This window comes from Spinacia oleracea, chromosome 6 (genome assembly GCF_020520425.1).
Source record: "Spinacia oleracea cultivar Varoflay chromosome 6, BTI_SOV_V1, whole genome shotgun sequence".
Lineage (NCBI taxonomy): Eukaryota > Viridiplantae > Streptophyta > Magnoliopsida > Caryophyllales > Amaranthaceae > Spinacia > Spinacia oleracea.
Genome location: NC_079492.1, coordinates 143365901 through 143393538, shown reverse-complemented (window position 1 = coordinate 143393538; position 27638 = coordinate 143365901). Strand labels below are relative to the sequence as shown.

The window sequence follows — 27638 nt, the reverse complement described above, 5'->3', positions numbered from 1 at the left end:
AATGATTTCAGCATACTTATTTTGACTTGAAGTGCCTGGCAAGCAGTATTGACTGGACTTTTACCGATCTTCATTATTCATACAGTTAATCTCTAATATGTTTTGGACTGAATTAATGTGAACCGAAGTGGTTGATTGATTCAAACTTGTGACTTATCGTACACATACTTTTAATTTTTTATATTAGATTATGGCCTCGTTGGACGTTGGTTATAATGATAAAATGTCTTAAAGGGTCGGTCAACTCCTGAAAGTGAACTAAGATTGTTTCTCGCAAAGAAATACGAGGTATTTATTTTTAAGGTAAGAAGTTGTCAGAGCGAAAAAAAATAATAAGTCATTTTTCACAAAATTAAACATATTTCGTATAAAAGTATTTTGACGAATTTGCAATAAAAATAGTGGGTCGTCTTTTATGGAAATGTTGCAAAAATAGTGGGTCGCCTTTTATGGAAACTTGCAATAAAAGCAATATTCAAATAGCATATACTCCCTCTGTACCTAAAAGATTGCCCCATTTGACTTTCCAGGTCTCCAAGACACGACTTAAAACGTAAATACCTCTAATTATTTATATATGCGTAAATTATAAGAAGTTGATATTCCGAAAATATACATTGAAACGAATTTAAAAAGACCCAACATGAGTATATGACTATATTATTTTTTATAGGCTAATGAGAACTTATGGAGGGAGTGATAGTATGGTTATACAAAGAAAGTGTTGCATAGTTGCATGTACTCCGTAATTCGGAACGGATGGTCCAATGGGCCAATGGCTGAATAGGTCCATGCATTGTTGTAAATCCCTATCATCCAAAATCTAATTAGAAAATTGGGTAAATCATGCATGATCTTATTGGAAAATTGGTTTTTAATAATACTCCGTATTACACCTGATTAAAGATAGGCCAGCCTGAAAAATGACAGGCTTTAGGCAGAAAATTTTAGCCCAGTTTTTGGGCCCACAGATTTAAAAATTTTGGGCGGTTTTTGAAGGGCCACATCACATATTTTCAACTATAAAATTGGCCTGACCTAAAAATGGTAAAAAAATTGCCGTTTTTTTAGCGGATTTTGGGCAAACAATTGACCTGGGACAACGTGTTGGGATGACAATTCTTGGTACACCCTAACCCGAACTCGGCCTAACCTGCTATTTGACAAAGTCTACTTTGCGTAAACATATAAATACTATGTCGAGTAACTTGTTATCTTCACCGTATTATGCTGAACTTAATAAGGTGACATAACGTGGTTCCTTTTAATCTTTTATGCTTTGAAATAGGTTTGGTCCTCCTTTATACATTGACACCGAACTTGGTTTTGTTATCAAAATTTAGAAATAAGGTTTGGTCCTCCTTAATCCTTAAACTGTGACAACTGGTCCGATTCCGTCTCCATATCTTAGGTTATCAAAATTTTAGTCCTAAACACAGTTCGAGTATGGACCGATGATTCGATGAACAACTCTAATTTTGGTTAATGCATATTTAACACTTATTTCAATTCTTTCAAATTTCACTTAATTTATACCAAGTACAAAAAAAATCAAAATGAATTAAATGATGCCTCTATCATAAAAATCGAGCATGATCCCACATTGCCAAACTCTCCCTGAAAGAGGTAAAAAAGCACCGCCACAATGCCACATTGATAATTTGAGTGGACACATTTACTGTACGACTATACGTTACAAAAAATAGTTAATATGGGGCAGTAACTTCTAACGTAAGCTTCTTCTAGAGAACAAAGACTTCCGTAGTTCCGTATGTTAAAGAATAATTTAAAAAATAATTTAAAAAGAAGGCAAAGCATTTATAAGGACAACTAAATTGAACTTCCTCATTTTACCACTTCCCGTTACTCTTTCTCTTTCTCTCTCCTCTTTCTCTACCTCGTATATTTTCCCGCTACTTCAAAACTAAAACCCTAATTCCAAAAAATATCCAAAAGAATCAATTTTTTCCCCCTAATTTGATCTTCTTTTAGCGGTTAAAGATTCTCAGAATTTTGAGGTTAGTTCCTTCCAAATTTGACTGAGATTTCTGGAATATTTTTTAGCATATTTATGGAAATTTTCATAATTTTGTCCACTGGTAACGGATGAAATTTCTGTCGGTTTTCGAGGAACTTTATATTTAATGAGGTTTGAGTTATTAAATTCAATCTAAACGTTGCTTTTTTAATTTGCATTTACTGTAATTCGATTGAATTTTTCATTGATTACTGCTGAAGAAACAGAGTTTGTGTTTATGGCGATTTCAGTGAAGCATATTAATTCGAATTATGTATAAGTTCGTCGCGTTCTTCCGATTTTGTGCTGATTTTTGGGTTTTGACTGCGAATTTTGTTACTTTTGTATGATTTTGATTAATAATACGAAGTAGTAGTGATAATAATTGTTTTGGGGATTGTGAAGATGATTGAGGTGAAGAATGAGGATGAGGAGTGGAACTTAAGGTCTCCTGATGGTGTTACAATTGCTTCGAGTTCGTCAATATCGAATAGCAGTTGCGATAATGCTACCCCGAGATCTAATCCTTTGCACGGGTGTGTATTCTTCTTTTATCAAAATTTAAGATATTCGTATTCTAGTTGATTTACTTATTCTACATTTTCCATATCCGATAATGATATTCTTTGTCTTTGTATTTTGTGTGTGTTGGGCGTTCGCATAAGAGTTTGATTTATGTGTGTAACTTGGGTATACACATTTTATTTCTGTTAATTAGTATTGAAATGACCATACAAATGATAGGAAGAAGTTAACCCAATGTTGTTGTTGAGTATTGAGTTGTGTTTTTGTTGATTAGGAGGACAAGTGGTCCGACAAGACGTTCAACTAAGGGCGGGTGGACAGAGGAAGAGGTGAGTGATAGTTGTTTGATTCTCCACTTTGTTTTGATTATATTGCTTTAGATTTTACACTAGCTTGTAGTCTTGTAGTTTTTCCTTTTACGGAATTGTTATGTGTTTGTTCAGATGTGCAATGGTGTAAATTATGATTAGATTCAAACCAATGTGTTTTACCTTATATTGGCTTGCTGATCTTGAAAACAGGACGATCTTCTCACAGCTGCTGTAAAGAAATACAATGCTAAGAACTGGAAAAGAATAGGTAAGTGCAAAACTTTTTAGTTTCATTTGTTATTTTTACTACTTTTTTTTTAAGGATTTGGTCTAAATTGAACTTATTGTATTCGCCATTTTGTTGTGCTGAAATTTATAAGGCTTGGTCGCAATCCAGATTGAACTTCTCTAATCAATTGTGAAAAGAACAAATGCCTGATTAAGTAAAATATGTGAAGTAAATCTGTAATGGGGTGAATTTGAACTATGGAATTCTTGTGCATGTTGAGAAGCTGATTTTTTGTAATTTTTTTCCCCACAGCTGAGCATTTTTCGGGAAGGACAGATGTGCAATGCCTACATCGGTGGCAAAAAGTTCTTAATCCTGAACTGGTTAAAGGACCCTGGACAAAGGAGGTGAGTTTAACAATTTTATCCCTTTCTCTGTGGAACTTTTTTTTGTTACTGTGGCTAGATATTGTTCTGGTTGATGTTGATGATGTGGTGATGCCTGTTTATAATGTGCTTGATTCACTAATATCATCTCTTTCAGGAGGATGATTGCATAACTGAGATGGTTCAGAAAAATGGTTGCAGGAGCTGGTCTGTCATTGCAAAGTGTTTGCCTGGTCGAATAGGGAAGCAATGTCGGGAGAGGTAACAAGACTTATAAGGCTTTCTTGGCTCATGCATTATGTCCCTGATCCTGATAATAAAAAAGTGTATTAATTTTCCGTGGAAGGATATGCTGAAATTTGATGATTTCCTGTCAAGTGTCAAGTGTCAATGCCTTCTGCAAGTTCTACGAAGTATTAGTATAGGTAGTCAGCTATAGACGTTAGCTAGATGTCAAATTCCTGTTTATTGAAGTCTTTGTGCATTTTGAAATAGCTTGTTTGGGATAAAATGTTTGGGTGGTCAAAAAAGGAAACAGATTGGGCTGCTTAATGACTCTCACTGCAAATGCTAAATGTTGTTATAGGAAGAAAATTGTGTTTATGACACTTTTGGTAAAGGTTAACTTGTACATGGAAATCCATGCATTTGCTGATATGAAAGGCATGAAATATTCTTTCTTATTCCATTCAAAATGCAAGTAATTCCAGTAGCTATTGTCTCTGTATGTTGTCTTTGTTTCTCTAGTTCTGTTCTCTTCGAGATATCCCCTCTGGCTATTTTTGTTCTTCCTGTTTGGAATTTTTTTGTGAGACAAAAAAAGTCAATCCAGGAAAAATAAATAAGAAAATAAGGCAATTGATTATTTTATTGCCATTGTTAGTTTTCATCTAAATTTTGGTACTCATGCAGGTGGCACAACCATCTTGACCCTTCAATAAAGAAAGATGCATGGACAAAGGAGGAAGAATCACTTCTCACCTATTATCATCAGATATATGGAAATAAGTGGGCAGAGTTAGCAAAATATCTTCCAGGAAGGTATTTGAATAAAAACTGGCATTCTTTGCAAATTTCCGCAAAGTGTTCTGTAGTAGTCAAATTTCCGCTATAAATATGTTTTTGACTTCTTAGTATCGGGATCATGCAGGACAGACAATGCCATAAAAAACCACTGGAATAGCTCTTTAAAAAAGAAGTTGGATGCAGCATCGCTTCATAGTTATACCCAAAGTGTAAAAAAGGCTACATTTGAAATGAACTGTTTTGAGAGAAAGTTAGATCTCTTCAGAGTCCAAGCAGCTGCAAGTTTCTATGAAGAAAGTGGCACAGCCTCACTCTATGGTATTGAAACTTGCTCTACCGAATTAGCCCTTGGAAATACTACTGGAAAAGCTTATCGGTCAACCAGGATGTTGTTTGGTGAAAATGATGCCACTCTTGGTACAGCTACTACGGGTACCTGTTTGAATCTTTCGACAATGACAAAGTATAAGGCTATACCTGTAACTATGTTATCAGTTGATTCTCCCAAAAGGCCTCGCAATGGTGGTGTTCCTGTTGATTTAGACAAGTCCTTCCTGAGTTTAGCAATGTCTGGTTTCAGGGAGGAGGATACTCAGGGGAATAAGAAAAACAAAGTTAATGGTACATCTACAGATTCTGCAGATATAAGAAGTTACAGCAACCTGTGCTATGAGCCTCCTCAATTAAGAATTTCAAAATCTGGTCAGGTATATGGAGTCGATTATGTAGAGAACAACGATTTTAAAACTAATAGTCCATTGTATTTTTCTACACCGCCAAGTCATGTAAGAACTCCTACTACAAGTGGTGGCAGTCCAGAATCTATATTGAGGAACTCTGCAATGAGCTTTAACGTGCCTTCTATTATAAGAAGGAAAAGTTCAAGCAATTCTATCAGGAAAGGAATGGGAAGGAAAGATGTCGGGAAGGCTGAGACTTTAGCTGCTCATAAATCTGTTGAGCGATGCCTTGAACTTTCATTTGACGAGGAAGCTGATCTTGTTGGACTGAAATGTGGTACCTCTGTTGCAACTTTGGATGATGGTGTTAGCTTGAAGACGATGTCAATATCTTGAAACCGGCCCTTTGGTAACTTCTAACTTCTAATCTGTTTGCCCCAAAATGACATGTTATCTTAACTGAATATTACTATTTTTGGTTCTTTGTTCGTCTGAAGCCTGATTTTATACTATGAAATTCTACGTCCATAATCACATTCACTTAGGTGTATGACAGCTTTCTGGAGGGGGGGGCAATCTAATTCATCCTTAGTTACCATACATAGTATTATCTTGGGATTGAACTTCTGCCTGCCTATAATTTGTCTGGTGGCTAGTTTTGTGAGATTTGTCTGGTTGCACAATAGTGTCAGTGGAACTTTGATGTGATTCAGTGTTGCTGATAACATGATATTCTTGTAAATGAACTAATGACATTGTTAAAAGCTCGTTAAATTAACTCTTGTGTATTGCATTTCCTGCTTGAGGACATTGCTTCAGACAGACTTGCTTTACTTAAACTTCATTCGTTGCTTTCTTTTTTTTTTTCTTTTTTTTTTTTTGCATATTAACAATGTACACCGTTGTATTTGCAGGCTACGAAACTGTTCTTTCTGCGGCTATTAAGGAGGCTAGCAACTTATACGAGAAATAAAGAGTAAGATTCGACCTGCAAAGGTGAAGAGAATGGCATGTTTCAAATTTTGATCTTTTCCAAAGCTTTCAGTTCGTTGGTTAACAAGTTTTGGAATCATTCATATAAGAGTACATATTACAGAGTACTTTCCAATAAAATTTGGTTGTACGGGAAGAAAGAAGTTGGAAGTGATGATGATAAATTGATAATCAAGGGTGTAGCGAAGCTTCCTTTTGGTTTTCCATTAGTGTTTTAAAGCATACTTAGCCAATTAATGTGCTTGGCAATTGGATGTTCATGTAACTTGTTTGGTTCTCTAGTGAAATAAAGTGTTGAAAAATGAGATCTCTTATTCTCTGATATCTTCTGCTATTTTTAGGACATACTTCCTCTTTCACACTTTGATACGCTATACATAAATACATTGATCCAACACTCCAACAACACAATTCTTGATTATCCATAAATGTATCATCTTCATCTACTTATTATTAATAATACATATATTGGTACAACAACACATGTTCTTGATTATCCAGAAATGTATCATCTAATTATTATCAGTCTTTCCACATATACTTTCAGAACCCCAGTAAAACAACACAGTAGTTTTATACTAAATTGGCATGATTTTTGGTTTTATTATTCTTTGATGCTTAGATTAAGGCCTAACATTTTTTTTTTTTAACAATTATGACAGACAATTTGTTCTTTTCTTATACATTATTATTATTATTAGGATTAGAAGTAAGGTTAAGCAAAAGTGTGGTTTAACTAAACCATATAATTGGTTCTGCAGTTTCGTCACACAATGGAGAAAGCGTAGTGTAGTTTTAGGAATTATTTCTTTCACTGCATAGTAGCTTTCTGAAATGTTGAAGATCTGATTAAGACCCCGTCAGTAAAACCTTGTCACGCTTTTTGTTAATTGTTGTAGTAGCTGGTAGCGATTGCAGTAGACGCAAGGTTACATGCTAGATGTGATGTTGGATTAGTAAAACGACAACAAAAACGATACCAGACATTACTACATATAATTTACCACCAAATTAGTTTTTTCTGCAGTTTGAAGTTGAACCATCTTGATTCTACTTCATTTATAGTCCTTTGCATAAAAAACCAGTAAAAAAAGTCACTTAAAGCACCCCTTTGCATGTGAGCTGCTGTATTGCACTAAATCATACACTACATTAAGCTAAGATAGCTTCAAAGAACATCCATTTTTAACTCTTATGCATATTTTTACCATTCTTGTAAATTCAAAGTTGCAGGGTTAACTATCATTTCTGGTACTAAACTTACTGATTGCACATATAATTAGTAAGCGTGTGGTGGTGTTCTATTTTGATGTTGTTTTAAGGAGGATTTTTCGGCTAAATGTTTTCTCATTGCAAAGATGGGAACACTGCAATTCTCTCAGACATTTCAACTCTTTGGGAAATTTACAGAAGGAAGGAAAAAGTATTCAAGAGTGGCATCAGTCTCGGTAGTAATTTGTTTCATAGCTTTGCCTGTTTGTCTGATCTTTCTGAAGAGCTCAAAGCTTCGGTTTTCTGAGGCAGTTGACAGTACGGCAAAACCATTGGAGGCGAATGCGTTAAACTCTTCAGCTAAGCTGTTGGGAGGTGTTTCAGAGGATGTTACACAGGTTGCACCATTGGTTGCAGGTAAGAGTTCTGTAATAGCACATCAGTAGTAGTAAATCTAGAGTAATTCATCATAGGTTAAACTGGTGTTTTCGGTCTGCAGTATTAAGGCAGGCCGCTTAAAAGATACATTACCAAATAGAATTGAGATGAATACTATTCAGTCTAGGACACTGGTCTGAAAGGTGGGCCTACTTAGGCCACATCTTGGGCCAGAAAATGGTAGCGGAAGGCCCGAAACCCTGCCTGATTCAGGCTGGTTTGGACCGTATCAGATTTGATCACTCTACACTCCTATATGTTCATAGTTAGTACTGATTTGTTTTTTGAGGAAAAGATAGCGCTGACTAGACCTGATCAACATGAGCCGCCCGCTGGCCCGGCCCAAAACTTAGCAGGTTTTGGGCAGAAATTTTAGGCCCCTTTTTCGGGCCAGTCCCACCCGATTTTTAATTTTTTTGAAGGGTTTTGGGCAACGTAAAACTACATTTTTTTTAGTTATAAATTTGGCTTGACCCGGAAAGAACCGTTACCTTTGACCCAAAATAGCGGGTTTTGGGCACACAAAATTGAACCGAACCTTGGCCTGGCCCGACATAACGGGCTGATATTTTAGGCCGTGGCCCACCCCACCTTTTGATCAGGTATAGTACGGACATTTTTATTAATTTAAGTCAATTTCCTCCACAATAGTGATTCTCTGGGGGGAAAACACAGTACAAACATACTCTGAATTAATACTAGTATGAAGTATCACTTCAATTTTTTGGTGTTTTTCTGATTACATAATTTGTTCACAATCTTGTCATTGTTCATTAACAGATGGGAACAACAGTTCATCAAAGCCGTCTAATACCAGCAGCAAACCTGTTACTGGTCAGCACAAACTGGTAGATAATGATGAGCTTGTTGTAGCTTCAGGATTTGTTAAAGAATCATGCATAAGCAGGTACCAATACTCTTCATACCACAAAAACAAACCTTATAAACCATCTTCTTATCTGATTACCAAACTACGAAGCTATGAAAAACTCCATACACGGTGTGGGCCACAATCATTGCATTACAGAAAAACCATAAGGAAGTTATCAAGAATAAACCATGTAAAAGACAGTGACACCATACCTTGCAAGTACCTGGTTTGGACTCCTGCAAATGGGTTAGGAAATAGAATGGTTAGCATGGCTTCAGCTTTCTTATACTCCGTTCTTGAAAATCGAGTTTTTCTGGTTGAATTTGAGGCAGAAATGGATTGTTTATTTTGTGAACCATTTCCTAATTCAACATGGCTTTTACCCAAAAACTTCCCTCATAAAAACCATTGGAGTCAACTACCAGCCTTCAGAAAAAACAGGGTAAATTCAGAGGAAGATGGGTTTTCGCCGTCATTTGTGCACCTTGATCTACAACATGGACATGGTGATCATAATCTTAGACAATTCCATTGCAATGAAACTCTTTTTACCCTAGGAAAAATCCCAGTTTTAATCCTAATATCGGATCAATATTTCGCCCCTTACCTATTCATGAGCTCAACCTTTAAACAAGAAATAAACAAAATGTTCCATGAGAAAGCTGCAGTTTTTCACCACTTAGGACATTACCTATTCAACCCTTCTAATGAGGCTTGGGGGCTAATCACAAGGTTTTATGAAGCTTACTTAGCCAATGCAGATGAGAAAATCGGCCTACAAATCCGGGTCTATCCTCATCAGAAAGTTCCGTCCCAAAACATAATGTCACAAATATTATCATGCACCCTAACCCATAACATACTACCTTCACTAGATTCTCCAAATTCTCCATTGAGAAACACGACCTCGAAATCAAAAGCTGTATTAGTAGCATCATTATCCCCCGATTTTGCAGAGGGTTTGAAGAGTCTTTATTGGACAAGGCCAACGATGAATGGTGATGTCATTGGTGTTTATCAACCAAGTCATGAAGAATACCAGAAATTTGGTGACAACATGCATAATATGAAGGCATGGGCTGAAATTTATCTGTTAAGTTTGTGTGATGTGTTGGTGACTAGTCCTGTGTCTACTTTTGGGTATGTTGCACAAAGTTTAGGGGGTTTAAAGCCATGGATTATGGTTAGATTAGGGAATAATGAACACCCTAATTCGGCTTGTAAACGAGGTTTTTCAATGGAGCCTTGTCTTCATGTTGCTCCACAGTATGATTGTAAGGGTGGGAGTAAGATTACTAACATTAGCAAACTTAATCCTCATTTGAGTGCTTGTGAGGATGTATGGTGGGGAGTTAAGTTAAATTAAATTAAAGTTGATATCTTGAACAATCCATGCTGTAATTATTTGCTTATATTATTATGTCATTGTATGGATATATAGACACTTTGTTAGTAGGCCAGTCCATAATATTGGTCTTTAAATAAACAAATTGGGCGGATCAGTATCAAGTCCAATAAAAGAGTTTTCATCTCCTATAAATATTACGTAGTACTTCACTACATAATCATTTACTTCAGTAGCGGTGATCCGAAATTCATCATTCTCCTTGGCTCATTCATAAAATGCTCTTGAAATTTATCTGACAAGCACATCAAATTTGTGCGGACTGCTTAGATAAACTCAAACATATTCGAACGATACTCAAGTTTTATAAGCTCTTGTTCGAGTGTACTCAAACAAAACCTTCAAATTCAGACTCACTTCAACAATCGTCATCCTACACTCAAAACACATGTGTAACATGTGTCACCACCGTCAGCTATTACGGAACATAATCGGAACACTTTGTTTATTCTTATAAATTGTCAAATACAGAGAATATACCCAAACATTTAAACATCAATAAAATTACTTTGTTAAAGTCGTTTATTGACAAGCGTAAAAGTCAAATTATACATAAATAATAATAATTGAAGGATCAAATCAAAGTTAAGGATAGAAGGTATTATTGGGGCTTGTTAATAGTGGGTTATAAATTTCTCATATAAACACCATACGGCCATACCTCGCAACCGGCATGTGCAGCATATGTATTAGTGATGAGTTTGTCCAACTACGTACTGTATAATTCAATTCTTAGATGGGAACCCTTCAACAAACATGTCGAAACCCAAAATATTTAATTAATTAAATAAGTCAATTATTATTTAACATAAAACATAATTAAGAGAAATTAAAAACCTCTTGCATCACACCAACGAAGAACAAGGCAACAACTAACTCACCATTATCTTACGACTCGTAAGCATGCATGCTCAACTAATATTTTACTAATAATTTAGCCTGTTAATCCGTTATGATTTATGAGGATAAAAAGAGAACATCTATTATGCACTCGTGTGTATCTAAAATTAGGTACACCACCCTTTACATTTTCCTGCTTATGTGCTCTTCACATGATGAAAATATGTTGGTTTTCTTACATGAGAGGATTCAACGCACCATATTTTAAGGTGCATGCACAAAATTTTAAAGGTTCTTAATTAAGAGAGCGGGTTGTTATTTCAACTATAGCATTTTTTTTTTGGTGAAAACAAATATAGCAATATGATTTATGAATGTGAGTTTTAGAGGGAATTATTTATCTTATAAGTATGAGAATCGAATCCCGTAACTCGTGAATACAAATTCAAACTCACGTAGAGAATGTCAGTTTAGAAGGTAAAATTCTATGTAAAAAAGAAGATTAAAAAAAAAAACTTTAGACTGTAAAATTGTTGGAAACAATATCAAATCTTCAATCCGATTTGACCAATTAATTCGACCTTCAAAAACTTTATACTAAAAAATATACTTGTATAACTATTACTCCCTCCGTCCCTTAATACTCGACCTGTTTTGACTTTTTGCACTATTCACATAATTCACTTTGACCTTATTTTATTTCTAGTATATGAAAAAAATGTTAGTATATAATATATTATTGGCTTCATCTTAATGTATATTTTCAAAATATTACTCCGATATTTTATAAGTTTTTATAATATGTAGTTAAAGAAATTGGTGGTCAAAGTTGTGCATTAGCAAGCGTGACCGGTCAAAACAGGTCGAGTATTAAGGGACGGAGGGAGTATTTATCAAAACGAAATTAGTGTACTTAACGTTATACGTCACCATGATGATAATTTTGATTATACGTCCACTTATAATTTGCAAAATACAGCGAAATGTATATTTTTATGCTTGTTTAATCATTTCTCTTCTAACCGGTAGATTGTAAGAATTTGTACCTTATAAGATATATATAACCGGTTGTACCGTATACGATGAATTAAAGAAAAAGGGAGAAGAAGCTCATGCATTTTGAATTGTGCAACGTATTAAGCAAGTGAGGAACAATAAAAGTGGGGTATCGACTAATTTGTAGTTATTCCAATTAACAGAAAAACTGAAAATCCCGCCAACTTCTTGTTGCTTTTTTTAAAAAGGAAATTAATTTATTGAGCATGGGGGGTAAATTGCACATGTGACTTTATTAAAAGAAAAATCAATGTTAAAGGAAACAACTAGCAATTGGCAATTGCGTAACAACTAACTTTTCTCTCACCAGCTTCATGGTTCTCAATCATGGTTTATTTATTTACAAGCAAAAGTTGATAATAACTCAAATCACAATCATAACAAACATTTTAAATCAATGGATAATTATGATAACTTTATTCAATAATGATCTCACCAAAATAAGTGATTAATGGATTTTCAGTCTTAAATTTTCTTGGAAAAGATAAAATGAATCAATGTTGTCTTTAAATCAAAAATGAATTTAACTATATTAAGAAATACAAGATCACTAGTTTCCAACATAGTATTATAATGTGTACACTTTGTGTTTTCAAATTGGAGTAACAAGTCTCAAATCTATGCTATAAAATAGTGTAAATATATAGAAAGTCATAAATAATAACGTAAATGACGGAGTAGATTTTACACTAAATATAGCCAGAAAAGCTGTAAATTCAAAATTACTCATTGTCAAATTTAGAAAATGTAAGTGTACTATCCAAAATTGTTTCATCCTATCAAAACTTTGATAAGAGAAATTAACTTTACCGTTTTAGTTAGTTTAAGCTTCTTCTTTTTTTGACTAATTATTTCTACAACTCCATACTATAAAAAGCTTTTATAGATTTTTCGAAGTGTTTCAATCCTATGTTAGCTCTAACATCAACATCACTATATCCTAATGTTTTTATCGGCTTCATTTTAACCAAGCACTAAAGGGTCCAATTAATACAAGAAGAGTACAACACTATCCATTAATATTTGACAGGGTTACTTTATATTCATACTCGATAATAATTAAAAATCGCACTATAACTATTCATTGTTATTTGATCAAATGTTACTCCACAAGTCATGCTAACTCGTATTTAACATGTATTTTTTTGTTGACCGCTACATAGACGATATTCGATATCGGAGCAAAACCCTAACGGGCTAATATAGTAATATCCTCCCATTTAACATTTTCGGTGCCTCAATCCATCATTCTTTTGTTCTTATCTAGTTTTACACATACACAATAAAAAGCGTCAACACACTCCTTGGATTTCTCACATTCCCTTTCCTTCCTCTTCGTCTCAACATTTGGCATCTATCTGACTCTCTCTCTCTCTCCTCCTCTGTTTTTGTTTCCGCATTTTTCTCTTTCTAGAAAAAAAGAAAAGAAAAAATGGGTTCCGAAGGAAGAAATATTCTAGTCACAGGAGGTGCTGGCTTCATTGGTACTCACTGTGTTCTTGTTTTACTCAAACAAGGTTTCCGGGTAGTTATCATCGATAATCTTGATAATTCTGTTGAAGAAGCTGTTAATCGGGTCAGAGAATTAGCCGATCCTGATTTATCTCAAAACCTTGAGTTTCACCTGGTAAATTCTCACCTTAATATTTGGGTTCTCGATTTCTGGTTCAAATTTTGCATGTTAGTGGTTAGAAATTCCTGGGTTGTTGATTTTTGGGTGTCTTTTTTTTTCGGCGAATTGTGGTTCAGAATTTTGTGGGTTTAAAATAGTTGATCAAAATTGTTTGGTGGGCTTTTGTTACAGGGTGATCTCAGAAATAAAGATGATCTTGAGAAGCTATTTTTTGGAAACAAGTATGGAATTCTTTTTTTCTTTATTTTATCTTCCTTTTTCTTTAGTACTGCACTTTTGATTAATTGTTTTCTGGGTTATGTTGATTCTATGCTTCTTCCATTAGCAATATGTTCTTGGTATTTGGGATTATCTTTTTATTGTCTTTATCATATTGCTTTTGACTTTTTTTTGGTGAGTTTTCTGGGATTTTTTTTTTCATATTTTTTCGTTTAATTTTGTGGTAGTTTTGATGCTGTAATTCACTTTGCTGGATTGAAGGCTGTGGGTGAGAGTGTTGCTCATCCATTTCGCTATTTCGATAACAACTTGATTGGTTCAATCAATTTGTACCAAACTATGGCCAAATACAATTGCAAGAAGGTGAGCATTTTGCCATTTTGGTCTAAACTTTTAGTATACCTACAAAAATTCTTGTCAGGAAATAGGATTGTATTCAAATTACTCGATATTAATTGAATTCTGTTGGAATGTCGAAAATGGAAAATATTCATGGGATGACAATGGTAGTTGAAGAATTGTGGTTGGCCTATTACATTGCCTGATGCAGGAAATTTGGTTGCAGTACTTAATTTTGTCTATAAGATCATATAAATTCATAAGATAATATACTAATACGGAGTAGGTAAGTAGGTAACAAAGTATTTTGAGAAGTTTAAGAGTGATCTGAGTAATGGTTCGAATCCATAAACTAATGAATAGATTCAACATGACTGAATGTTTAGTAATTAGTACTGTGCCGTACTTATGATTTTGAAGCATCAATTACTTCTCAAAATACTTTGTTACCTACTCCGTATTCTAATCTATTCATTAGTACCAGTACCAGTACTAGAATTGTGAGCCAATACTAATTACCTAATACTAGTTGATATATATTTCCTAATAGAATTACTCAAAGTTGATTTAATTCTGTTGGAACTCTCGATTTCGAAAGTCAAAAATGGCAAATATTGATAGGATGATAGTGGTAGTTGAAGAATTAAGGTTGGCCTATTACATTGCCCAATGCAGTAATCTTAGTTGCAGTACTTAATTTTGTCCATGATCATAATAATTTGTAGGGGTATTCAAGATCATAAAATATGAGAAGGTAACCAAGTATTTGAGTAATGGTTTGAATCCATAAATTAATGAATAGATTCAACATGACTGATTGTGTTTAGTACTGCGCCGTACTTATGATATTGAAGTATCAATTAGTTCAAATAATGATATTTGGATCATTGGATATGTAGTTGGTTTTCTCATCATCAGCTACAGTTTACGGCCAGCCTGAGAAAATCCCATGTGTAGAAGATTTTGAATTGAAGGCTATGAATCCATATGGCCGAACTAAGGTAATTAATAACTCTGAATATTTTTGTGGCTTTTCTCAGTAGCAGAAACTGTTATCTTGTATTTCCCTTAGAATTAAGGGGATCATATTTCAATTTGTAGCTTTTCCTTGAAGAAATTGCGCGAGATATATCAAGTGCAGACAACGAATGGAGCATAGTTTTGCTGAGGTACTTCAACCCAGTTGGTGCTCATGAGAGTGGGAAGCTCGGTGAAGATCCTAAGGGTATCCCGAACAACCTTATGCCTTACATACAACAGGTTGCTGTCGGAAGACTACCTGAGCTCAATGTCTACGGCACTGACTATCCTACAAGGGATGGTACAGCGGTACGTATATAGTATGTTAAGTCCTTTGATTGTGTTCTGCAAATCAAAATATACTTCAGTTAGATTATAATCAATCAAACTTATTTGTTCACAGATTCGAGATTACATCCATGTGATGGATTTGGCTGATGGCCATGTTGCTGCTTTGAGGAAGTTGTTTACTGCAAAGAATATAGGTGACTTAATTCATTCATTCCTTCATCAATATAATATGAAACATGTTTTTTAATCAAAGTGTCATGCACCATTCTGAATTATATTCCCTGAATATTGTGTTTTATCCATTCTTTAGGTTGTGATGCCATTAACTTGGGGACGGGTAATGGTGCTTCAGTTCTTGAAATGGTTAAGGCATTTGAGAAGGCATCAGGAAAGGTAATATCCTGTTTCATTCTTTCTTTTTTATCTACCAGGTTATTATAAATTTTAGTGAAATTTCTGCCATTAACAATGTATTTCTAATGTTATCTACAGGAAATTCCACTGAAAATGTGTCCAAGAAGACCAGGAGATGCAACTGAAGTTTATGCCTCAACTGAGAAAGCTGCAAAAGAACTTGGCTGGAAGTAAGTTTCCGAAAATAACTTAAAATTTCATAAATGGTTTTACTGATGGGTTTTTTAGTGGCTAAATAACTGATTAATTGTGCTAAATGTGTTGCAGGGCTAAATACGACATAAATGATATGTGTCGAGACCAATGGAAGTGGGCAAGCAGCTATCCATGGGGGTACCAGGGAAAACCCGAGTAATATGGTAGAAATGGTCATCCAAACTATACTTACTTAATACTTACCCAGATGCCACAGATTTGTCAAGTGCTGAAAGTGTTCCTCGATTTTTTTTGTTTCTCTGATTAGTTTTTACAAGGTTTGTTAAAGTGTAATACTCTAGTGAAATTGTGAAAGTAAATATGTGATGGTCTACCAATATGTTTTCAAGATGTTCCTTATTTGGTTCAAAGAATCAAAGGGTGTATGAACTCAAGTTGATGTGATTGCTGACTCATAAATGAGTATATCTTTCCATTCTGTTATCCGATGTAAAGGAAAGTAGGCCATGCTTTCTTTATGAGTTGTTCTATTATTTCTCACTACATTGTTTGTTTAGATAATCATCTTATCTTCAGGCTACAACAAACACTACCCGTAACCTTAAGACGAACAAACTCGTCTTCTACATCGTCTTATTTTATAGGAAATTTGTCAATTACTATCCAATTTTTTACGGAGTTTGTTAATTATTATCTATTTTTTACGAAGTTTGTAAATTACTAGAGTATCTATTTTAATAAAAGTTTGCCAATTAGTATCTGGTCTTTAGACTTTACCCGACCTCGTATTTGGTTAGTCGGTTAGACATCTCTATCACTCCAGAGTTGCTACTTGCTAGTGCAGCTAATCAAATAATCAATCACTTTCATCTACTATTTGGAAGTAGCTATCCAATGTTGTTTGAATGTGACCATAAAATTGCGGCTATATATATATGAGAATAGTGGTATTATCCATGTGAAGAAGGTACCACATAAGATATCCTCCCACTTCAAATCATAGTTGTAATTAGACCTGAACAAATGGTGAATAGTGGTATTATCCATGTGAAGAAGGTACCACATAAGATATCCTCCCACTTCAAATCATAGTTGTAATTAGACCTGAACAAATGGTGAATAGTGGTATTATCCATGTGAAGAAGGTACCACATAAGATATCCTCCCACTTCAAATCATAGTTGTAATTAGACCTGAACAAATGGTGAATAGTGGTATTATCCATGTGAAGAAGGTACCACATAAGATATCCTCCCACTTCAAATCATAGTTGTAATTAGACCTGAACAAATGGTGAATAGTGGTATTATCCATGTGAAGAAGGTACCACATAAGATATCCTCCCACTTCAAATCATAGTTGTAATTAGACCTGAACAAATGGTGAATAGTGGTATTATCCATGTGAAGAAGGTACCACATAAGATATCCTCCCACTTCAAATCATAGTTGTAATTAGACCTGAACAAATGGTGGGCTGGGCCGGACTTGGGCATAAAAATCAGCTCGCCATGTCGGGTCGGGTCAATATTCGGGCCAACTTTTTGTGCCCAAACTCGCTATTTTCGGGTCTAAACTACCGGGGTTTTCGGCCGGGCCAAATTTATAACTAAAAAGTGTATTTTTGTGTTTCCCAAATCCGCCCAAAAAAATAAAATTTTCGAGCCGGGTCAGGCCGGGAAAATTCTGCCCAAGCCCGCAAAAATATCGGGCGGGCCGCGCTCGTCTTGATCAGGAGAGAGTTGTATCACTCCCATTCCTTTATAATTGTCGCATTGTACTCATTGATGGTCCTTATTGGTACTCCTAATTGGTATTGAACTGTATTTCATTATGTCAATTATGAAGTATTGCGAGTTTGGTCTTCATTAGGGCTCGTAATTGTTAGTGAACTGTATTTCGTCATGTCAGTAACACATTAATGTCACGTTATATTGCAAGCATATATGATCTTCAACTCCTTGTTGAGAGGGCCGTTATTTTTCTCATATTGTTTGCACGGTCCTCACTCCTCCCCAATAAAAAACTTGCTATCGTATACTACTCTGTAGTAGTTATTAGATCATGCACTTATTACAATATTTTAAAGAAGTGACAATAGTTCAAAATAAGTATAAGGATGCACGGTATCAAACAATAGCAAGTGTTATAGCTCTGAAGATTACCCAGAAATTTAGCGAGATTGGGAATACAAAGGACCACCATAACAAACCAAACGTCCCCACAAAGGGAGGGGTCAATCCAAACCAACAGGCAGTATATTCCATGGAGCTATACACTTTTGTATTTTTAGGGTTCACGTACGTACATGAGCCCACATTTACTTAATCATTTATCGGATTTTGCAGTACCATTTTCTACAACCATTCATGGCCAACTGCTATATATGGGTCCAATGTATGCATAAAAAATGAATCGTACCTTACAACTTATAAGAAAAATGGTACAAACTTGAACTTAACTTTATTTTTTTTCTTAGGAAAGAAAAATACATGAAAATATTAGGTCCATCTTATCTCAGTACTATGACCTAACTTATCAAAAACGAGAAAATAAGAAATTTACTATCTTTGTTTTGGGGGATATCCATCAAATGGTCAAGCAAAGCTAAGTACTCTGTAGTCTAGCTGCAACTCTAGCTACTCCCTCTGTCCCTTAATACTTGACCTGTTTTGATCGGACACGATTGCCAATGCACAACTTCGACCACAAATTTCTTTAACTACATATTATAAAAACTTATAAAAATATTAATATTTTGAAAATATATATTAAGATGAAGTCAACAATATATTATATACTAACATTTGTTTTCATATACTATAGATAAAATATAGTCAAAGTAAATTATGTGAATAGTGTAAAAAGTCAAAACAAGTCGAGTATTAAAGGACGGAGGGAGTATTTGCTTCCCTAAATACATGACAAGAGGCAGACGAATCAAACCGAAGTAGGAGGTTCATAGTAATTGTATCTGCCCAGGAAAATCCATGGTACAACTTGAACTTAATTAACATAAACGCATAAGAATTTTCATATAGGTTCTCTTTAAAAATACAAGTAGAAAAAAGTATCTCGAGATTGAACTCATTCATAGTCAGGATTGAACTAGAACTAGAATATAAATGAGCACGTTAATGAGCTAAGTTCAAACAAATAATTTTAACAAAAGGCTTTATATACATCCGGTGTACCATAAATTTATTGTACATTAGCGCCATTTTTATCTAATTTTTGGTAATTCTAAACCTGCTTTAGTTAACTTTTATATTATGAATAGATGCATCATAAAGGGTTACCTAGTTAGCTTTGTATATTATCAGTGATTTTGAAGAGATAATTTTTATTATTGAGGAAAATTTTATTATTAAAAATTAGATAACTTTTACATCCTATCTGGTCAACGTTTAAGCATTTAAGTTAACTTTATATTTGTTTTACTATGGGTTGTTTGGTTGGCATTTAAAATTGGGGGAAGTGAAAATTCATAGGAATTTATAGATTCACTAGTTTGGTTGACTTAAAAAAGTAAAAATAGAGAAAATTGGAATTCATGGGTTGAATTTCTACAAAATATGGGAAGTAAATTATCTACATCTCCTCTAAACCCGTTCAATCAAAGTTCATGAAAATTTCTAATTTTCATATTATCAACCAAACATTCAAACAACTTAGAAAAATTCACATAAATTTAACAAGATAACTAATTTTCCTTGAATTGCAACTTCCTACCAGAATAAAAATTTGTGTAATCCTAAAATGTCGTTAAATGATTGGACTAACTCTTCATTTGGGAGGTAGAGCCCAAGCATAAAGTTAAAATGGGCCAAGGAATTCAAAGGTGTAAGGCTAACTAATGTACGTGTACTTCAGTACATATGACATGACTATATGAGGCCGTGAACAGAAAGGAAAGCCAATAACTTGACCAAAACTGTACTACAATAGTACTCCGTACCTTTTATGGCCCATTAAAGTTGGCTTTAAAACTCCGTATCTTTACTAGTGTTTATACACGAGATCCGTTCATGACATTTTATATACGAAATAAATATTACTCTCTTTTATACGTGCGTGGATTGTAGAATGTATATATGTTGACATTAAGAAATCATAATTTATTAACGTAGAATAATTACTTTCTTTTTTCTTCTTCATAAAGTATCTTAACCAATAGTTTAATACTTATTTCAATATTTCATCGCAAAATGACTCATAGGAAAGTTAAAAAATTGTTAAAAAAATCTATAGTAATCCAATGTGTGCCTTTTGTGGTTGGAAATAATAAATCTTAATAACACAATTTTTGTTTTTATTTTCTTGGAGTTCTGGAGATGAACTCGTTTGTTTGATTTACTCTTTTTCTTATAATTGTCTAGACTTCTATTATTTTTACAGACTCTTATTATTTTTATCATTAATAACTTTTACATTATAGCAGGGTAACTTAAACATTTTGATTTAATAATTTTGAAGGTGATGTATAATATTTGTTGTACACCACATTTAAATAAGAATTTGTGTTTTATAATTTATTGTACTTCAATCAAAAGACATAAGTTCATTTCGATCATTTTTTCTTTTGAAATTTGTTTCAATATTCATGAAAACACAATGTCATAAGAGATAAATTACTGTATAAAAGAGAGTACTTATTTTCTTTAGACATAAACATTATAATAAATTTATATTACACATAAACATCGAGTTTCTTGGACTATTTCCATTTTCATAAAGTTGTTTGCATTTCAAATGTAAAAAACGCGAAAACTTTGACATAACATCTTATGGTTACATACTCCGTATGGAGTACATAAAAAACGTTGACATTGTTTGGTAATTAGTTATTGCTTCGTTAATTTGATAAGACTTTTGTTGGCTGTTTGACTTTTTATTTATAATATTTTTTTATATAAAAATAATTTGATAAAATCAATTGTTGATATTAACAACTTTACAATGTTGTCAAAAAAAACAACAACTTTACAAGACATAAGCTACTCCAAACCACTTTCATTTTAGCTTAGAAGACAGCTTTTCGATTAGCTAAAGAAACAATTAACGCACTTAATTTTGCCGTTTTAACAAAGTTAAAAACAACGAAGTTTCTAGAAAAGAAATATCAGCAGCTTCTCGCACTTTCCGCTTCAAACTGAAACCCCACCACACACACACAGACACACTCCCCTCTCACACAAACACACACATGACACAACCGGAAAACCCCTATCTTTATTTTTATTTTTATTTTTATTTTTTAATTTATTTTACTTTTATTTTAATTTTTAATTTTTTTAATCAATCCTCTTCTATTGAATTTCGGTCTTTCTGGAACACCCCACGCCCCCTTTCTCTCTCTCATCATTTAACTCCCTACCACGAACTTTCTAGAAACCCAACAAATAACCTACCCCCCTCTTCCTCCTCTCTTTTCCCCCCTTCCTTTCAACTTGCATCCACCTTCCTCTCTCCCTCATTCCTTACCCCCTTTCCCTATCCAATCATCTCCATTTGACCGTATCTCAATTTGGATCTGAGTCATAATCAATCATTTATCATGATTCCAGTGCCGCTGGACCAAAACGGCGACTCCACCGGTTGCGGTGGCACAGGTAGTGGTAACGCTAGCGACCTGCAGCAGCGAACTCTTCCTACGCCGTTTCTCACCAAAACTTATCAGCTTGTTGATGATCCTGTTGTCGATGATTTGATCTCGTGGAACGATGACGGAACTAGCTTCATTGTTTGGCGACCTGCGGAGTTTGCTCGTGATTTGCTTCCTAAATATTTCAAGCATAATAATTTCTCTAGCTTTGTCCGCCAACTCAACACATATGTAATTCTTATTTCTCGAACAAATTTGGATTTGGTTGTCAAATTTGAGTATTTTTGCATTCAATTAATTGATTTGATTTGTTTTTTTAGGGTTTCCGGAAGGTTATACCGGACCGGTGGGAGTTTGCGAACGATTGTTTCAAACGAGGAGAGAAAGCGCTCCTTCGTGATATTCAACGCCGGAAAATATCTCCGGCCCCGGCGATTAATTCCCCGACAGCTGTAGCTGCATGTCCGACGGCTATTCCGGCTGTGGTAACGGTAGCAGCACCACCTCCTGTCACGGTAAGGGCGGTATCACCAGCAAACTCCGGTGACGAGCAAGTGCACTCGTCAAATTCCTCCCCTGCTCCCGGTGTTGTGACGGTACAGCGAGTAGCGAGCTGCGCGTCGACGACGGAGATATTGGAAGAGAATGAGAGGCTGAGGAGTGAGAATTTCACGTTATCGCAGGAATTGAATCATTTGAGAGGATTATGTAATAATATATTGGCGATGATGAGTAACTACGCGACGGGGCAGCCCGAGACAAGCGGATTACAAGAAGGCAGGCCATTAGATTTGCTACCGACGAAACCGGTTACAGTGGCAGAAGCTGATCCTTGTGGTGCTTCTAGTGGCGGAGCCACCGCGAGTGGCGGCAGTAAGGGAGAAGAGAAGATGGAGGAAGAGGAGATGGAGGGGTGTCCCTGTCCGAGATTGTTTGGCGTTTCAATCGGAGCGAAGCGCGTGAGAAGAGAGGACGATGAGGAAAACAGAGCGAGTGTGGAAAGATCAAGATCGAGAGAGGGATCTGATCCAATACAAACGCAGCAAGAGCAACAATGTTCTGGGGAATGAAATTTCAGCCGTTGATTGATGATAATCATGAATTGTTCTGTGTAATAAACGGTCGTGATCGGGCTGTGTGATGAAAGCGACATGAGTGGGAAAGTGGACGCGTGTGGAAAGATTGTGATAGGGGAACCCACGTTTCTGGATAAGGAAATGGTTTAGAAAACAATCATCATAGAATTTGTGGGATTCGTCTAGTTGGTTCTTTAGGTGGGTTTCTAGAAAGTCAATGTGATTAAAAGGAGAGAGAGACTGCATTTCACAGGTGGCAGGGAGAAGCCATTGATGGTTTTATGCATACTCCTCCGTAAGAAGTTGTGACTTGTGACCCACACGTGTTAAACGTCAAAAGCTTTACTAAATTCTCCGTGAGGGACAACGCCTAAAACATCGGAAACGGCCAAATCGGATTATCGGAAAAATGGTGCAAACTCGGAATTAAGAGTAGTTTAACATGAGTATAGTAGAGGTAGATAGACTCTTGAGCGTGTGCAAGTAGTGTTTAGAACTTAATTACATAAATGTGTTAATTTGTAGCACATTATTTGCTATTGTAAGATGTAAATATACATTTATACGGAGTAGTCAGACTTGTTGTATTGTACTTCTATGACGTATAGAGATGACCCGTGGGTCAGTGATGACCCGTGGGTCAGATATGACCCAGCCCATAGTGGATCATTTGGGCCGGATGCGCTTATGACTCATGACATGACCCGTTTAATCCGGATATTTTTCATGTCGTGTTGTGGGTTGAGTTTTATCAACATAAGTACACAACCCATTTCAACCCGCCCCATCAGACCGATACAACCTACTACGGCACACCTGACTCACCTAACCTTTTGACACATCAAACCCGCCATCATAATTTAAGTATTTCGTATGTTAGAAATGCTAATAAATTTTAATTTTATTACTTATATGTGCAGTAACTACATGTACATGAGTATGTGAATTACATAAAAATTAATTAATTTAAGTTCATATAAAATTTATAACTTTTTAACGCGTAAATAATTGTCCAATGCTGACACAAATAAGCTCTTTAAACTCGTCTAAACGTACCAAACTCACCTGACCCAACAGAGTCACATTAAGCCTTAAAACCTGTCATAACCCACCAAACACATCGAACCCACTCGACCGGCACAACCCATCCCGATCCACATAATCCACGATTTATCATGTATTGTATTCATTATTTCAATTCAATTCACGACTCGACCAACCTAAATTAACTGAGGCGGACCGTATGTTAATTATCTCCAACCCACGACCCACTAAACCACCGACCTACCTAATCCGCCACGTTCCCCATTTTCTAATGGCGTATAATACAAGTAGGATAGACGGTGACGTGACCTAAAATTTTCAAGTTCTTGTTCGAACCTAGAGAAATTGCAAATTGGGTCAATTTAGGATCAAACAGACAGATGATCGATGTGCTTTTAATTAGTTCCTTAATTGCGAATATCATCTACTTAACGTATGCATAAATATATAATTTGATAATGCTTGGAAATATAATTGGTGTTTGGCAATCGAATATGGATTAGTCAATTGCTAGAATAGTTTATGAACTCATTGTCATTTATTCATTTCGACTGTTTATTTATAAAAAAAAAAGAAGTCCACGTTTGTAATGTTTATGTTAATGCTAATCTTATCTTTATTTATTTTAATGGTAGTGGTTCGTTTAGAACTTTAGAGAGAGGAGATTGGAAATAATATATCTAATCGTATATCAAATCATAACATAAATTTACCATATTTCGTTTACACGTAATTGGAATATCCAGATATTCCAAATCGTATTTTAAATCAATATTATCGTTTACACGTACCATTTACCTCATCTCTTCCTTAAAGTATATTTTTGAAACGATAACACACATAAATTTATAATCTAGATATTTCAAATTATATTTTAATTTGGAATATGTATAAGCTCTATTTTAATGATATATAATTGTCTACCATATTTCACATAAATTTATATTTAAATTTTAAAATGTGCATCATATCGCACGAGTATACTAATTACCATAATATATTGGCTGAATGTGGAGAGGCGACACCAGTACAATTACCGGAGGCCGAAAAGGAGCATAAGTTAGTAAAAATTTATTCTCAAATCTCAATGTTCCCCTTCAATTCACGCCTTCGATCACCACCGTAGAAATGGGTCATATATTTCTTGAAACAAAATCTTATACTTCCTCCGTTTCTGAAAGTTCTTTACACTTAGAAATATGTGTCCAAAATATGAAAACTTTGACCGTAAATTCTCACTATTATATACATCAAAACGTTACATGTAAGATTTTGTTAGATTGGTCTCGGTATGTATTTTTATAATATCAACTTTTTTTAATTTTTCCATATACGAAATTGGATATATTAGGAGTTAAATATTGCATTGGAGTCCGTGTAAATAATAACTGTAAAGAACTTTCTGAAACGGAGGTAGTAGGAAATAAGAGAATTTCCACTTCGGTATAAATGTACCGTCAAAAGAAGACTTTCCTAATATTTGTTTATCCTTCTTTCTAAAAAAAAGCAAATAATTTTTTTCCCTAGTATACTAAAGCAATCTAGGAATTACTCCGTAATGTTTTGTTAAGCTATAATATGAAAATGACAGGACTGTTAATTAGGAGTTCGACTTGGTCAAACTCTCTCTATATATTTGACGAAGTAGTTAATTGGCTTGAAAAAATATGACAATGTTAATATTTTGATTAGTTATCCTACGTGCCAAAGTCATGCTTGTAAAATGCATAAACGAATGACTTTGGCACGATAACACCTTATCGGTGGTGTAAATAAGGTCTCAACAATCAAGGGGTGCCACGAAAAGAACCGACTACCCTTTTGGTGTTTAAGCATATGTATTTGGTTTGTTTTATAGTTTGTGTAATGGTCTATAAAGACCTCCTTACTTTGTTTAGTTTGTAGACTCTTTTCATTTATGCAAAATCAATCCTATGTCAAAAAAAAAAATATGATAATTTATTTTCTTACAATAAAAAATGACTTGATCGAGTTGGCCTACTAAAGAAAGGAAAAAAAAAAACATAAAACTAAAAGTTTCACACCAATGATCCAAAATGTGTAAGACAAATCCAATATCTCATTTATAAAATTTCCATACACCCCTTACAAATATTCCACAAAGGAAACTACACATACACCTCACTTCCACCACTCCCCCTTACAATAAAAAGACTAAACCACACAATTTCTACACCTTTCTTTTCCATGCGAAGAAACACTAACCTCAAAATCCATGTTGGAGTTAACAGTAATTTCAGCTCAAGGACTCAAAAACTCCTCCCTCTTCACCCACCATCTTAAACCCTTCATCACCATCACCACCACCACTACCACCACCACCTTCCCTTCACCACCATCGCCGTCGTTGTCGCACGAGGGCGGCTCCACCAAGGGCTACCACAACTTCCATCATGTGTACTCAACAAGGGTAGATGATGAAGGAGGTTTTAACCCTACATGGGGTGATAAGTTCCATCTACCAATAGATCCTACATTCTTCACAAGTACTACTACTAACTACTCTTGTGTTTATCTCCAACTATACACAAAGCGGGCCTTATTGGGCCCTTTATTGATGGGCTGGATCCAGATAACTGCTTCTGATATATTTGATGGGCATTTTCCTCTTGGGTCAGCCCATCATTTGAGTTACCGGCTGAGGAAGAGAGACGGTTCAAGAGGCCGGGCATGGGGTTGTTAATGTTGTTTGTAAATTTGTAGGTGAAGTTCCGGTTATACGTCATCCTTGTTGGAGTCCAGGTGAAAGACGTTTGGCGGCTGTGGACACGTGTAAGACGGTGATTGGTACACCGGTGACGGCTTGGCCAATGAGAATGAAGGATAGAGATAAGATGGGTAATGTAACACGTACTAATGAGTAATGACTAATGACTACTCCGTAGTAGATAACTAGATAAGACAACGAGCAAGCATGTAATTGATTAACAACGCCACTTGACAAGGAAGGCTACGAAAATTTGTATATTACGGGTGTATCGTACGCTTATAATCGTTTGATTTGACATTTGTTTGATTTTAGCAAATTAAATTAAAGTTAACATACATATCATATTTTTAGTACTGTATGTATGTACTTTGTAGTACTTCCTCTGTTCTTATTTATATGATACAATTATTTAGTCACGTTTGCCAATGCACAATTTCGAATATTAATATTTACAATTATGGATAAGAAAAAATTATAAAAAGTTGATATTTAAAAAATATTTATTGAGACGAATCAAACAAGACCCCACACGACTATATTTTTTCTTAAGTATAAATCACAAATTGAAATCAAAGGAGCTTGTGAGAATAGTGTCAAAACTCCAATTATATCGTATAAATAAGAATAGAGGAAGTATTTAATTTTGGTTATTGTATAACTAAATTGGTTTATATATCTATGCATGTCGACGTTTGTTGCATAAAAAAGCACCGAAGCATTTGGCCGATTGCAATGCAGTGGTCTAATGAAAATATTTTCACCTTCTGATCAGAAAGTTAAGAGCTTCAATCTTCACTAAGGACGCTTTACTTTTGGTCAATGAAAGTGGCGGATGCTCCTTATGGCTTTGGTGGGTCCTTCCCTGAACAGAAATTTTTATAATACTCCCCCTTAAATTTTGTATATAATTATATAAATTGCATATATTGTAAATTGTATTGCTTAATTCTTCTAATACTTTTATAAAAGGAAAATTTGTAATTATTAATCCAACCTTTGCCCGATTTTCTTTAATTAAGCCTACCTATGTGATATTTCTAAATAATTCAACCTTTATGACCAACTACTATTATTAAGCCTAACAAGTTACTAACTTGCTATAGGCGGTATTCACCCTTACGT

General features: G+C 34.8%; 4 protein-coding genes across 4 annotated transcripts; all 4 read left to right on the top strand.

Annotated features, from left to right (window-relative positions):
- The first annotated feature begins 1867 nt into the window (after positions 1-1867).
- Positions 1868-6481, top strand: LOC110802113 (transcription factor MYB3R-2). The gene is made up of 9 exons (XM_022007540.2): positions 1868-2018; positions 2423-2553; positions 2817-2871; positions 3064-3121; positions 3395-3489; positions 3626-3729; positions 4381-4509; positions 4619-5583; positions 6089-6481. Exons 2-8 carry the CDS (start codon positions 2423-2425, stop codon positions 5568-5570), a joined length of 1524 nt encoding a protein of 507 aa, XP_021863232.1. The 5' UTR covers positions 1868-2018; the 3' UTR covers positions 5571-5583; positions 6089-6481.
- A 547-nt stretch (positions 6482-7028) lies between these two features.
- LOC110802107 (galactoside 2-alpha-L-fucosyltransferase-like) lies at positions 7029-10253 on the top strand. The gene is made up of 2 exons (XM_022007533.2): positions 7029-7796; positions 8598-10253. The coding sequence occupies exons 1-2, from the start codon at positions 7526-7528 to the stop codon at positions 10052-10054; spliced, it is 1728 nt and encodes a 575-aa protein (XP_021863225.1). The 5' UTR covers positions 7029-7525; the 3' UTR covers positions 10055-10253.
- Positions 10254-13271: 3018 nt separating this feature from the next.
- On the top strand, positions 13272-16544 carry LOC110802128 (bifunctional UDP-glucose 4-epimerase and UDP-xylose 4-epimerase 1). Its single transcript, XM_022007558.2, has 9 exons — positions 13272-13616; positions 13794-13843; positions 14069-14204; positions 15080-15181; positions 15282-15509; positions 15604-15685; positions 15802-15884; positions 15984-16075; positions 16173-16544. The coding sequence occupies exons 1-9, from the start codon at positions 13422-13424 to the stop codon at positions 16258-16260; spliced, it is 1056 nt and encodes a 351-aa protein (XP_021863250.2). The 5' UTR covers positions 13272-13421; the 3' UTR covers positions 16261-16544.
- Positions 16545-21390: 4846 nt separating this feature from the next.
- Positions 21391-23333, top strand: LOC110802129 (heat stress transcription factor B-2b). Its single transcript, XM_022007559.2, has 2 exons — positions 21391-21896; positions 21986-23333. The coding sequence occupies exons 1-2, from the start codon at positions 21618-21620 to the stop codon at positions 22733-22735; spliced, it is 1029 nt and encodes a 342-aa protein (XP_021863251.2). The 5' UTR covers positions 21391-21617; the 3' UTR covers positions 22736-23333.
- The last annotated feature ends 4305 nt before the right edge of the window (positions 23334-27638 follow it).